This window comes from Orycteropus afer, unplaced genomic scaffold (assembly GCF_000298275.1).
Source record: "Orycteropus afer afer isolate SDZICR_OR568_19922 unplaced genomic scaffold, OryAfe1.0 scaffold00575, whole genome shotgun sequence".
Classification (NCBI taxonomy): Eukaryota; Metazoa; Chordata; class Mammalia; order Tubulidentata; family Orycteropodidae; genus Orycteropus; species Orycteropus afer.
The window spans coordinates 460,776-474,502 of NW_006922162.1; the positions used below are offsets into that span (position 1 = coordinate 460,776).

The 13,727-nt window shown below is 41.8% G+C and overlaps 1 protein-coding gene across 1 annotated transcript in view; it reads left to right on the forward strand.

Annotated features, from left to right (window-relative positions):
* The window catches only part of SH3BP5L (SH3 binding domain protein 5 like), a 56,055-nt gene that overhangs the window by 5,153 nt on the left and 37,175 nt on the right, over positions 1-13,727 (forward strand). Inside the window, exons 2-3 of the mRNA XM_007956144.2 lie at positions 1,007-1,069; positions 1,179-1,307. Coding sequence (XP_007954335.1) covers positions 1,007-1,069; positions 1,179-1,307 — 192 coding nt within the window. The remainder of the gene's footprint in view (positions 1-1,006; positions 1,070-1,178; positions 1,308-13,727) is intronic.

Here is a 13,727-nt window from a genome sequence, read left to right on the forward strand (position 1 = left end):
CTGCATTGAGACCTAGGGTTACTGCTACCCTACTGCCCAAGCAGTACAGATCCTGTACTCTTCCCTAATCTTGACATTCATCCTCCATAAGCCCTCATGATTTCATGATCTGAATTTCTCCAGGGTCTGCCCTCTTCTCCCCACTCCCTATGGCTGTGTTTTCCACCTGGGATACTGCAAACAGCCTTCATGTTTGTCTCCTTGCCCCTCCCAGTCTTTCTCACACTGCTGAAATCCTCTTCCTTAAAACACAAACTTGATGGCACCAGGCTCTGAGATTCTCCCTGCTACCATGGGGAAAAGGCCTAGTGTCCCCTGCCCTGTAACCCAGCCACAGTGTTCTTACCTGACAGTCTGTCTGCTTAGAGCACCTGTTCCCCCTTTGGTTTCCTAGCACCATCCTCTTCCCTGGTGCTTTTCTGTGTGTCCATCTAGGTCTGGCCTGGAAGCAAGTGTTCCAGGCATCTCACCTTGGCCTTCTGCTGCCCAGGTAGGTGACCCTGTTACCTTCCCTCATACCCAGGCACATCTCTCCATAGCTCCTCACACTACCGAGTACCTGTTGATTATGGCTTTTATGGTGCTGAGCTGTGATAAATGCTCAGCAAATGTATGCTAAGTGAGTGGGGCTGTGTCTTGCCTTGGGAATCACTTCTGGGACAGAGACCTTTGACTCCAAGGACATTCCTCTGCTCGTGTGCTGGAAGGTGGTGTGGTCTGATCGGGAGAGTGGTGGCTTCTCTGCTGTGTGCATAAGAGAGTTGCCTTCTTAAATCCTAATACAAAGGTAGAGTTGTGAGGATGACATAAGACTATATTAGTTCTCTGACAAGGAGACATTCAACACTTACTCATTTCTCCTTTTCCTGTGCCTGTGTCTCTCTCCTCCATTTCATCTGGTAGAGGTAGGTGCTTTCTCTATGTGTACAGCTCTCCTGCCCCAGCACAGTTCACACACAGGCTGTGTCCTTCCTGACTACTATAACTCTCCACCTCTCTGTGGCAGGAGGAGCTGGAACATCTGAACCAGGCCAGTGAGGAGATCAACCAAGTGGAGCTGCAGCTGGATGTGAGTGTCCTTTTTCTCTCATCCTTAGATTGGTATTTCTTTCTCTGTTTGATACAGTGACAGGGGGAAGGATGTGCCTTTCCTCTGCCCATGTCCCTCTCTTTGTCAGGAGGCCCGGACAACCTATCGAAGGATCCTGCAAGAGTCAGCGAGGAAACTCAATACACAGGGCTCCCACTTGGGGAGTTGCATCGAGAAGGCTCGGCCCTACTATGAGGCGCGAAGGCTGGCTAAGGAGGTACGGCCTGGCTGATGGTCTCTAGGGAGGGGTGCACACATACCAGGGCCCTGGATTCCTCCTCTTTCTCTGTCCATGGGTGAGGTGGAACCTCAGAGTGAAGGATAGCATTCTGAGTCCAGACCTAGCTTTGTGCTGGATGAACTCTGGGCTGAAGAGATTCTTTTACCACTATGGTATTTAGGCTCATCCTCTATAAAATGGCAGGGTTGGCTATAGAGGGGTTTGGGTCAGCCCAGCTGATGTTTTTCAATGTCTCTTCTTTGTGTGAAGAATCAAGGTTTGATGATGTGTCAGATACTGCCAGCTTCAGGATCCTATGATTGTTATCTTTTCCCTGTTTCTTCTTTTTCTTGCTTCTTTTCCCTTTGGTTCATCTGTCTTTTCTGCATCTTTTCTTTGTTGCGTCCCACTCCTTCATCCTCTCTTTCTACTTTCTTTGTTTCTGTAATTAATGTATGTTCATCATTTGAAAGTTATAATGAAAATAAGGTAAAACTAAAATCACCCCAAATCCTACCATTCCCTGATAAGTACTTTTTACAAAACATTTTGGTAAATATTCTGCCAAAATGCGTTAGACAATGTATGCTTCATTGTGTTTCTTTATTTTATTTGACATAATGAAGTGGTTCCATGTCAATAAATACACACCCATGCTATTATTTTTATTAACTGTGGTAAAAATGTATATAACAAAACATTTTCCATGTTTACATATTTTATATTTGCAATTCCAGGGCAGTAATTATGTTTACTTTACTGTTTAACTGTTTCTACAATCTAGTTTCCATTTTTGTTTTTTATCACCTTTAATACAAACTTAGTGCCTCTTAAACAATAACTCCCCCCTTTCTCCTTCCACCAGGCCCTAGTAATCACTAGTGAACTTTGGTTTCTATGCATTTGCCTATAATAGCTATTTCATATAAATGGGATCATACAATATTTGTTCTTTTGTGATGGAATTATTTTACTCAGCATAACATTTTAAAGGTTCATGCATGTTATAGCATGTACCAGGATATCATTTGTGTTTATGGATGAGTAATATTCTGTTGTCCACTTCTCATCTGTTAGTTTGTTGTACTGTGATAGCTTGCGTGTTTCTGTGAGGCTGGAAGCTATGCCACTGTTACTTCAAATACCAGCAGAGTCACCCATGGTGGACACGTTTCAGTGGAGCTTCCAGACTAAGACAGGCTTGGAAGAGGAAAGGGGCCATCCACTTCTCAAAGAATTGGCCAGTGAAAACCTTATGAATAACAGTAAAATGCTGCCTGATATATTACTGGAAAACTTTACAAATAGCCCTGAAATACTGTCTGATATAGTGCTGGAAGATAAGCCCCTCAGATTGGAAGGCATTCAAAATATGCTTGGGGAAGAGATGCCTCCTCAAAGTAAAGTCAGTCTTAATAATGTGGATGGAGTAAAGCTTTTGGGACTTCCATTGCTGATATAGCATGACTCAAAATGGGAAGAAACAGCTGCAAACATCTATTCATAATCAGAACATGGAATGTACAAAGCGTGAATGTAGGAAAATTGAAAGTTGTCAAAAATGAAATGGGACATATAAAGATTGTTAGTGAGCTCAAATGGACTGGTTTTGGCCATTTTGAATTGGACAACCATTTGATCTACTGTGATGGGAATGACAAATTTAAGAGGAATGGCGTGGCATTTATTGTCACAAAGAATGTTTCAAGATCTATACTGAAGTACAGTGCTTTCAGTGATAGGATAATATCCATATTCCTACAAAGAAGACCAGTTAATACTACTATCACTCAAATTTACACACCAACCACCAAGCCATAGATGAGGAAATTGAAGATTTTTACCAACTTCTGTAGTCTGAAATTGACCAAACATTTAATGGGGATGTACTAATAATTATTCGTGATTGGAACATAAAAGTTGGAAACAAAGAAGAATCACTAGTAGTTGGAAAATATGGCCTTGATGGTAGAAATCATGTCGGAGAGTACATGATAGAATTTTGCAAGACTAATGACTTACTCATGCAAATACCTTTTTTCAACAATGTAAGTGGCAGCTATACATGTAGACCTCACCAGAAAGAGTACACAGGAATCAGATTGGCTACATTGGTGGAAAGAGGGGATGGAGAAGCTCAGTGTCTTCAGTGAAAACAAGGCCAGGAGCTGATTGTGGAACAGGTCATCAGTTGCTCCTTTACAAGTTTAAGCTGAAGCTGAAGAAAATTAAAACAAGTCCATGAGAGCCAAAATATGACCTTGATTATATCCCACCTGACTTTAGAGGCCATCTGGAGAATAAATTTTATGCATTGAACACCAATGACCAAAAACCAGAGGAACTGTGGGATGACATCAAGAACATTTTCCATGAAGAAAGCAAGAGCTCATTAAAAAGACAGGAAAGAAAGAAAAGACCAAAATGGATGTCTGAAGAAGCTCTGAAACTTGGTCTTGAATGGAGAGTAGCTAAAGCAAATGGAAGAAATTACAAGATAAAAGAGCTGAACGGAAAATTTCAAAGAGCAGCTTGAGAAGATGGAGTCAATTACTGTAATAAAATGTACAAAGATCTGGAGTTAGAAAACCAAGAGGGAAGAACACATTCAACATTTCTCAACCTCAAAGAACTGAAGAAAAAAATTCAAGCCTCAAGTTACAGTATTGAAAGATTTCTGTGGTGTAGTAAATTACCTGGTATGGCTTTTCTAGCCATAAGCCTTTGTAAACTCTGTGGTGGAATTTGCTGTGAGCAACTGAGGAGCTCCTGATTGTAAAAGTTATCCACCTGGGGTATTTCTATTGAGACTGGCACAAAGCAATGTTCTGGGAAGTTTGCTCTCTCTCAGGTGCTTAGTATTCTGATGTTATGATTGGCTAGTTTGGCCACTGTGCTAGGCTCAAAAGGAGGCCTCCTAGAGGCAGAAGTCTCTCTGACTGCTGGCTGAGGAAGGACATGCTGCTGAGAGAAACACGCTCCTGAGAAACACATGCTGCTGGGAAAGAAACACGGAGAGACATGCACTGCTGAGAGAGACACCGAGAGACATGCATTGCTGGGAGAGTGGCTGAGAGAGACTATTGGCTGAGGGACAGTGGGCTGAGAGAGACTGAATGTTTTTCCTGGACTTGAATTATAGCCTGGTGCTTCCTTAATAAACCCTATAATCTGTGAGTTCTGTGTGGCCGCTGCAGTTTTATCAAACCCAGCAGAAAGGTGGTGAGTGCTGCGGGAGGAACTGTTGGTGTCAGGGTTGGTGAAAGGGCTGGAGGGAGGCAGCATGTCTGGCCTCACAGGAATAGGACTTGGGCTGATGGTGATTTTGTCTTCCTCTTGTGGGGTTAGAGGAGGTCAGAAGATGTGGCCTCCTTGCCCGTTTAGCAGATTCTATGGGCAAAATATTGAATGATACAGGAAACATCAAAAGATGATGGAAGGAATACACAAGAGTCACTGTACGAAAAAGAATTGGTATTCATCCATTTCTGGAGGGGGCATATGATTGGAAACCAATGGTACTGAAGGAAGAGGTCAGAGTTACACTGAAGGAATTGGAAAAAACAAGGCTCCAGGAATTGACGGAGTACCCATTGAGATATTTCAAGAAATGGATGCCACACTGGAGGCACTTACCTATGCCAAGAAATTTGGAAGACAGCAACCTGGCCAATTAACTGGAAGAGATCCATATTTGTACCCATTCCAAAGAAAGGTGGTCCAACAGAATGTGAAAATTATCAAATAATATCATTGATATCACACATAAAATAACATAAGTAAAGTGCAGCCTCGATGCTCCTTGGAAGTGAGAATGGCCAGACTTCATCTCACTCACTTTGGTCATGTTGTTGCAAGGGACCATTCTCTGGAGAAGGATATCATGCCTGGTAAAGTGGGGAGTCAGCGTAAAAAAAGGGAAGGCCCTCAATGAGATGGATTGACACAGTGACTGCAATGATGGGCTCAAGTATGGCAAGGAATGTGAGGCTGGTGCAGGACCAGGCAGTGCCTCGTTCTGTTGTACACAGGGTCGCTATGAGTCACAGCCAACTAGATGTCGTGTAACAGCAACTTATCAAACATCTATTTCAGAGTGTAGAAGTTGGTAAAAATCTTTAATTTCTTCGTCTTTGGTGTTTAAATTTGAATAACAGTTCTATTAACTGGTCTTTCATGTCAGCATGTGGCTATTGTCCTATTACTGACAGCATTATATTTCAGGACATATCTTGAAATAGTCTCTTTGACAATGAATACGATGTCATTTATCTTCAATTTGTCATTCCTGGCATAGTAGACCATATGATTATCCATTTCAGAATGGTCAATACTGGCTCATTTTAGTTCATTAATGCCTAGGATATCTATCTTTAAGCATTCCATTTGATTTTTGACAGCTTTCAGTTTTCCTGGATTCATAGTTCATGTATTCCATATTTTGATTTTTAGTGAATATTTACAGATGTTTCTTCTTATTTTCAGTCATCCCCCAGCAACATAAGAAGGTTCTGAAAGCTTTACTCCATCCCCGTCATTAATGTCGACTCTACTTTAAGGAAGCAGCTCTTCCTCAGTTGTATTTTGAGTTTCTTTCAACCTGAGGGGCTCATCTTCTGGCACTGTATCAGACCTTCCTTTACTATTCTTAACTGGCCACTTTTTCAGATGTAGATTCCCAGGACCTCTTTCTTAGTCTATCTTGGTCTAGAAGTTCTGAAATTAACATGGGTCACCCTGATGTTATTTGAGATACTGGTGACACACCTTCCCTATCATAGCAACATGCAAGCCACTACAGTATGACAACATTGACAGACAAGTGGTGGATATTAGTTAAATTTGTCACAGTGTATCAATATTCTGTTTAATTCTATTTTGTTTGTTGCCTTCTAATACTCTAGTTTCCCTGCCCCCTTATTTTCTCATCTTTACTTTTGAGAAATTGTTAACTTTTTGGTCTTATAGTGATGGTTTTAATGTATGGCACTGATGCTATAATATCCTTTATTGTGTGTTGCACTCTGCAATTTTGGTAAAAGGTGATCTCAGAAGGTAGGCTCAGTTCTAGGTGAAAAGAGTGTCTCAGATGATAGTATTAGGGATCTGTTTTCTACTGTGCCAGTGTGTCTGGCTGGTGGTTTTTTTTTTCAATAAAAATTTGGATTCTGCTTCATATATTTTTCCTATTCAGTCTGGGACCAACTATTCTGACTGGTTAGAACAGTCAGTGATGGTAGCCAGGCATCATTTAGTTCTGCTCTAGGGTGGATGACATTTGGGCTCTTTTTTTTTTTTTCTTTTTCTTTTTTATTGTGATTTGGGTGCAAGTTTGCAGAGCAAATTCATTTGTCTTATAAAAGTCATGGACGTTTTGTTTCCTGACATTGTTTGCAATCCCAACAATGTAATAGCCCTTTTTTCCACTTCCTTCCTCTGGCTACCCTTTCCCTGTGTCCTTCTTTCCCATGCATTCCTGCTCTCTGAACTGTCTCTGTGTGTAAATACAGCCCTTTGATCTCCCATGATTGATGGTTCCAAAGAGTGTACCTATCTGCTGTAAATATTCACCCTATATGCCTGTCTACTATTTGGTTGGAAGCTGTAGGAGTGAATTCAATTCCAGGTCCTAAGGGTGACTAGAGGCCTTCTTGGGAGTTTTACCAGTCTCTATCAGACTAGTACGTATGGTCTTTTTTATGCTTTTTAATTTTGTTCCACATGTTTCTCCCACTCTGTCCAGGGTTTCCGTACTGATCCCTTTCCAAGTGGTTGACAGTGGTAGCTGGACACCATCTAGTTCTTGTGGTCTCATGATAATGTAGGCTGAGGTTCGCATGGTCTGTTAGTCCCTTGAACTAATTGTTTCCAGGCAGCTTTGGTTTTCTTTGCTTCAGATGAGGAGAGACCAATTGTTGGATCTTATAGGGATGCTTGCAAGCTTTTAAGACCCTAGTCACTACTTTCTAAAGTAGGATGTAGAACAATATTTTTGTGTAGTATGTTACTCCATGAGGAACCTATACGTAGACCAGCAGGCTGTTGTTCGAACAGAAGAAAGGAATACTGCATGGTTTAAAATCAGGAAGGGAGTGCATCAGGGTTGACCCTTTCACCATACCCATTCCAGTTGTATACATGATCTGAGCAGCTGGGCTATATGAAGAAGAACATGGCATCAGGATTGAAGGAAGGCTTACTAACAACCTGAGATACATAGACAACACAGTTTCGCTTGTTGAAAGTTAGGATGACTTGAAGCACTTACTGATGAAGATTAAAGACTACAGTCTGCAGTATGGATTACACCTCAATAGAGATGAAACAAAAATCTTCATAACTGGACCAATAAGCAGCATCATGATAAATGGAGAAAAGATTGAAGTTGTCAAAGACTTCATATTGCTTGGTTCTATGATCAGTGCCAATGGAAGCAGCAGTCAGAACATCAAAAAACGTATTGCATTGGGAAAATGTGCTGTGAAGGACCTCTTTCAAATGCTGAAGAGCAAAGATGTCTCCTTGAAGACTAAAATGCATCTAACCCAAGCTGTGATATTTTCAGTTGCCTCATATGCATGTGAGAGCTGGATAATGAATAAGGATGACCAAAGAAGAGCTGATGCTTTTGAGTTGTGGTGTTGCTGAAGAATGCTGAAAGTACTGTGGACTGCTAAGAGGACTAACAAGTCTATCCTGGAAGAAGTGCAGCCAGAATGCTCCTTGGAAGTGAGAATGGTCAGACTTTGTCTCACCTATTTTGGTCATGTTGTCAGAAAGGACCATTCTCTGGAGAAGGATGTCAAGATTGGTTAAGTGGAGGGTCAATGAAAAAGGGGAAGGGCCTCAACAAGATGGTTTGACACAGTGGCTGCAGCAGTGGGTTTAGGTATAGTAGGGATTTTGAGGCTGGCATAGGACTGGGCAGCATTTCGTTCTGTTGTACATAAGGTTGCTATGAGTCTGGGACGACTCCATGGCACATAACAACAACAGTGTGTTATGCTAGTTGAGCTTGATGTCTCCTGTGAACATGGTGCCAAGCCCATGGGCCCAACAACTCACTCCCTCAGATGGGTTGGCTGTGGCTAACAAGTTATTATAACTTTGTCCCCTGTTAGCTCTATCATATATATATATATGGATATTCTTTTAGTGTGTACAAGTACATATATAGAAATCTCATCTGCCAAACTTATATATGATCATGGATTTATTTCCTTTTGCCTAGATATACTTGATCATTTGTTCTTTCTACCTACGTATGTACCTGTAGATTAATGTTTGTCATTACTAATACCATATTGTGTGTATAAAAGTTTTATCTTTGTTCTCTATACCTGTTGTGTACCTCTCTGTGTCTTCTTTTGTTTTAGTGTTACTGTGAAGGTCATTCCTTTTTTGTATAGTGCCTTTCCCGTCACCCAAATCAACACTTACCTCTTACCTGTCTAGCTATTTTCAATACTTCCCCTTCTGTCCCCTCCCCGGACATTCTGACTTACTGATCTCTGTATTTTGGTTACCTTCTTACTATTAGGGTTCTGGTGATTTAAGATCCAGAGTTGTGTCTTAGATGGCCACTTACAAGTTTTTAAGACCTCCAAATGCTACTTACTTCACTAGGATGCAGATCATTTGTCTTGTGAACTGTGTAATGCCAATTGACTGTGTTGTCTCGTGAAACTATGGTCCATAGCTTCAAGCCCAGAAAACCAATGTTAGAAAGTGTTTGGTTATGTTTGAGGATTATCTGTATTTGTATTTGTAACGAATATGTGTACCTGCATACATAGTTTTTGTATTTACATGTATCTATCCACCAGCCACTCCTCGGAAGGAAGATGGGGCAATCTACTTCCGTAGTGATACTGCCTCGGAAACCCAAGGAGGGGTCGCTATGAGTCGGGGCTGACTCGACGGCAAAACAACAACAACAACAACATAGATATTTATAGGAGCTTTGGTAGCATAGTGCCTAAGGCATGTGACTGCTAACCAGAAGGCTGGTGGTTCAAAACCCACCAGCCACTCCTCGGAGGGAAGGTTGGGCAATCTACTTCTGTAGTGATTCTGCCTTGGAAACCCAAGGGAGGGGTCGCTGTGAGTCGGGTTCGACTTGACAGCAGTGAGAGTGAGATAGATATTTAAATATTCATAAACTTGTGTTTTATTGACTATGCAAAGGTATTTGTGTAGATCGTAAGAAATTGTGGATGACATTGGCAAGAATGGGAATTCCAGAACACTTGATTGTGCTCATGAGGAACCTGTGCATTGACCAGGAGGCTGTTGTTTGAACAGAACAAGGGGACACTGCATGGTTTAAAATCAAGAAGGGAGTGTGTCAGGGTTGTATACTTTCCTTATGCTTATTCAATCTGTATGCCGAGCAAATAATCCAAGAAACTGGATTATATGAAGAAGAACATGGCATCAGGATTGGAGGAAGAATCATTAACAACCTGTGATGCACTGACAATACAACTTTGCTTGCTGAAAGTGAGGATGAGTTGAGGCACATACTGATAAAGATTGCAGAATACAGTCTGCAGTATGGATTACATCTCAATATAAAGAAAACAAAAATCCTCACAACTGAACCTATAAGCACCATCACGATGAATGGAGAGAAGGTTGAAGTTGTCAAAGACTTCACAATGCTTGGTTCTACAATCGATGCCAATGGAACAAGCAGTCAGGACATTAGATAATGTATACCACTGGACAAGTTGGCTGCAAGCGACCTCTTTCAAATGCTGAGGAGCAAGGATGTCTCCTTGAGGGCTAAGATGTGCCTGACACAAGCCATGATATTTTCAGTTGCCTTGTATGCATGGGAGAGCTGATCAATGAATAAGGAAGACTGAAGAAAAATTGATGCTTTTGAGTTGTGGTGCTGGCAAAGAATGCTGAAAGTACTGGGGACTCCTAAAAGAACTAACAGATCTGTCCTGGAGGAAGTGCAGCTGGAATGTTCCTTGGGAGCGAGAATGGCCAGACTTCGTCTCACCTACTTTGATCATATTATCAGAAGGGACCATTCCCCAAAGAAGGATGTCATGCTTGGTAAGGTGGAGGGTTGATGAAAGAGGGGAAGGCTCTCGACGAGATGGGTTGACACAGTGGCTGCTACGATAGGCTCAAATATAGCAAGGATCATGGAGCTGGTGCGGGACTGACATGTTCGTTCTGCTGTGCATAGGGTTGCCATGAGTTGGACACGGCTCAACGGCACCTCATAACAACAACAAATAGATACTTACATAAGGAGCTCTGGTGGAGTAGTGCCTAAGGCATTTGACTGCTAACCAGAAGATGGGTGGTTCAAACCCACTAGCCACTCCGCGGTAGGATGACTCGGCATTCTCCTTCCGTAGAGATTTACTGTCTTGGAAACCCAAAGGGGGTCTTGATGAGTCGGAATTGACTTGATGACAGTAAGTTTGGTTTAGTTTTATAGATTCTTGTAGATACTGACCCTCCTTCTAAGAAGCTCTGGTGGCATAGGGGATAAGGCATTTGGCTGCTAACCCAGAGGTTCAGCGGTTTGGAAGGAAGATGGGGCAATCTGTTTCCATAAAGATTTACTGCCTCAGGAACCCAGTGGGGGTCACTGTGGGTTGGAATTGACTCAGTGGCAGTGTGTTTTTTTTTTTTTCTTCCTCAGATACATACTTCTAGGAGCTCTGATGGCAAAGTGGTTAAGGTATTTGTCTTCTCACCAAAGGTTGGCAGTTTGAACCCACCAGCTGCCATGCAAGAGAAAGATGAGGCAGTCTGCTTTTGTAAAGATTTAGTCTTGAAAACCCTATGGGGGCATTTCTACTTTGTCTTATAGGGTAGCTGTGTGTCAGATTCGACTCAGTCGCTGCAAAAATGGCAAGGCCACATCTTCCGACCTCTTCTAACCCTACAAGAGGAAGACAGGATTACCAGCAGTAACCCAAGGCCTATTCCTGCCAGGCCAGACATGCTGCCTCTCTCCAGCCCTTACTCCAGCCTTTCCTCCCAAAACACCCACCACCTCTCTTCTGGTTCGATAATTCACTGCAGTGGCCACACAGAGCTCACAGATTATAAAGTTTATTAGGGAAGCACCAGGCTACAATTCGAGTTCAAGAAAAATGCTCAGTCTCTCTCTCAGCCCACCGTCCCTCAGCCAACAGTCTCTCACAGTCTCTTTCCCAGCAGTGCTGGTCCCTCTGTGTCTCACTCAGCAATGTGTGTCTCTTGCGTTTCTTTCCCAGCAGCACATGTCTCTTTCTGGGGTGTGTGTCTCTTTCAGCAGCACATCTTCCTCAACCAGGAGTCAGAGAGAGTTCTGCCTCTAGGAGGCCTCCTTTTGAGCCCAGCAGGGTGGTCAGACTAGCCAACCATAGCATCAGAACTCTAAGCACCTGAGAGAGAGTGGGCACCTCCCAGAACATTGTTTTGTGCCACTCCCAACAGAAATACTCCAGGTGGACAACTTCAGCAATCAGGAGCTCCTCAGTTGCTCATAGAAAATTCCACCTTGGAGGTTACAAAGACTTATGGGTAGAAAAGCCACACTAAGAAATTTACTACACCGCAGTGGCAGTAGGTTTGATTTTGGTTACAGATAATTCAATCTGTCCTCACCTGTGTGCACACCTGTATCTACCTTTATACCAGTTTGTGGATGCCCATCTATCATCAAATGCTCATTACTACTTTGGTTGTACTGTGCTGACTACAACCCATCACCACTTTTCCCATCAACAAATATGATAGTGTCTGCTGTATAAAATATACTTTCCCCCATCATGCTAACTCCCCCCCCCCTTTCCTGGTAACCACCAGTGAACATTGTTTGCTGTTCTAAGGTACCACTGAGTCAGTTCTGACCCAGCAATCCTATATACAGCAGAGCAAAACACTGCCTGGTCCTGTGTCATCCTCACAGTTCTTGATAATGTTTGAGCCTGTTATTGTAGTCATTGTGTCAGTCAGTCTTGTTGAGGGTCTTCTTCTTTTTCACTGATGCTATTTTACTAAACATGAAGCTCCTCTCCAGGAACTGTTTCCTCCTGAACATTGGTCTTTCTATATTGACCTTCTTTTCCTTTTCTTTTTAAAATTTTTTTTAATGCATTTTATTGAAATACAATTTTATGTACAGTGAAATACACAAAACTGAAGTGAGATGGGTCAATGAATTTTTTTCTTTTTTTTTGCATTGTTCCCTCCCCTCCCCTCCCACCCCTGGCAACCAATAAAGAACATTTCCCTCCATATATAAACCTTTCCTTGAACCTCCACAACAATGAACTAATACTATATTTGTCCTTCTGTGATTGACTTATTTCACTCAGCATAATGTCCTCCAAGTTCATCCATATTAAGCGGTATTTTGCAGACTCTGTATTAATCTTCAGTGCTGCATAGCATTCCAGTATGTGTATGTACCATAGTTTGGTCATCCACTCTTCTGTTGATGGGCACATAGGTTGTTTCCATCTTTTTGCTATTGTAAATAATGCTGTGATGAACATGAGCATGCAAGTATCTATTCCTATCCTGGCTCTCACCTCTCTAGGATATATACCTAGTAATGGGATTGCTGGGTTAAATGGTATCTCCAATTCCAACTTTCTAAGGAATCGCCATATGACTTTCCACAGTGGTTGTGTCACTTCACAGTCACACAAGCAGTATATGAGAGTCCCAGTCTCTCTACATCCCCACCAGCATTTGTTATTTTCTGTCTCATTGAACCTTGCCATCAATGCTGGGGTGAGATGGTATCTCGTTGTTTTGATTTGCATTTCTCTGATGGCCAGTGATTGTGAGCATCTTTTCATGTATTAGCTGACCACCTGAATATCCTCCTTGGTGAAGTGTCTGTTCATATCTTCTGCCCATTTTTCAATTGGATTGTTAATTCCTTTGGTGTTGAGGCCTTGGAGTTTTCCATAAATCCCGTGCCAGATAATGTAATTATCAGCAAATATGAATTTGTTGCTGTCATTTTTGTCATGTGCTTTATCATTGTGTCAATTTCTTAGTTCCATATAATTTTCTATGCTGAACTCATTTTGTTTGTGAATCATGTTATCACTTCCTTCATTGCTATTGATTTAGTATTTGCTGAATATTTATGCTGGTCCTCTTTTTTATTTTGATGTGAAGGTTTATCATTTTTCTTTGAAGTTACCCTTTGATTTATAGTTTTCTTCCCAAGTGTAGAGCAATCCATTCTATCTTGTAGTTGCCTTGACTTCCCTATCATTTAGAAGTTCTGTTACAACACAGATGTTTTTCCCTTTTTTTGGTTTGTAGTTGTCCTCATTTGTCAGTTGGTGTCTCTGGTTCCCTGTTTACAATCTTGTAGGCTTATTTACTTTGGATACTTCCATAGCTGGGTTGGTTTCTGGGTTTTATCATTTTGTTGTT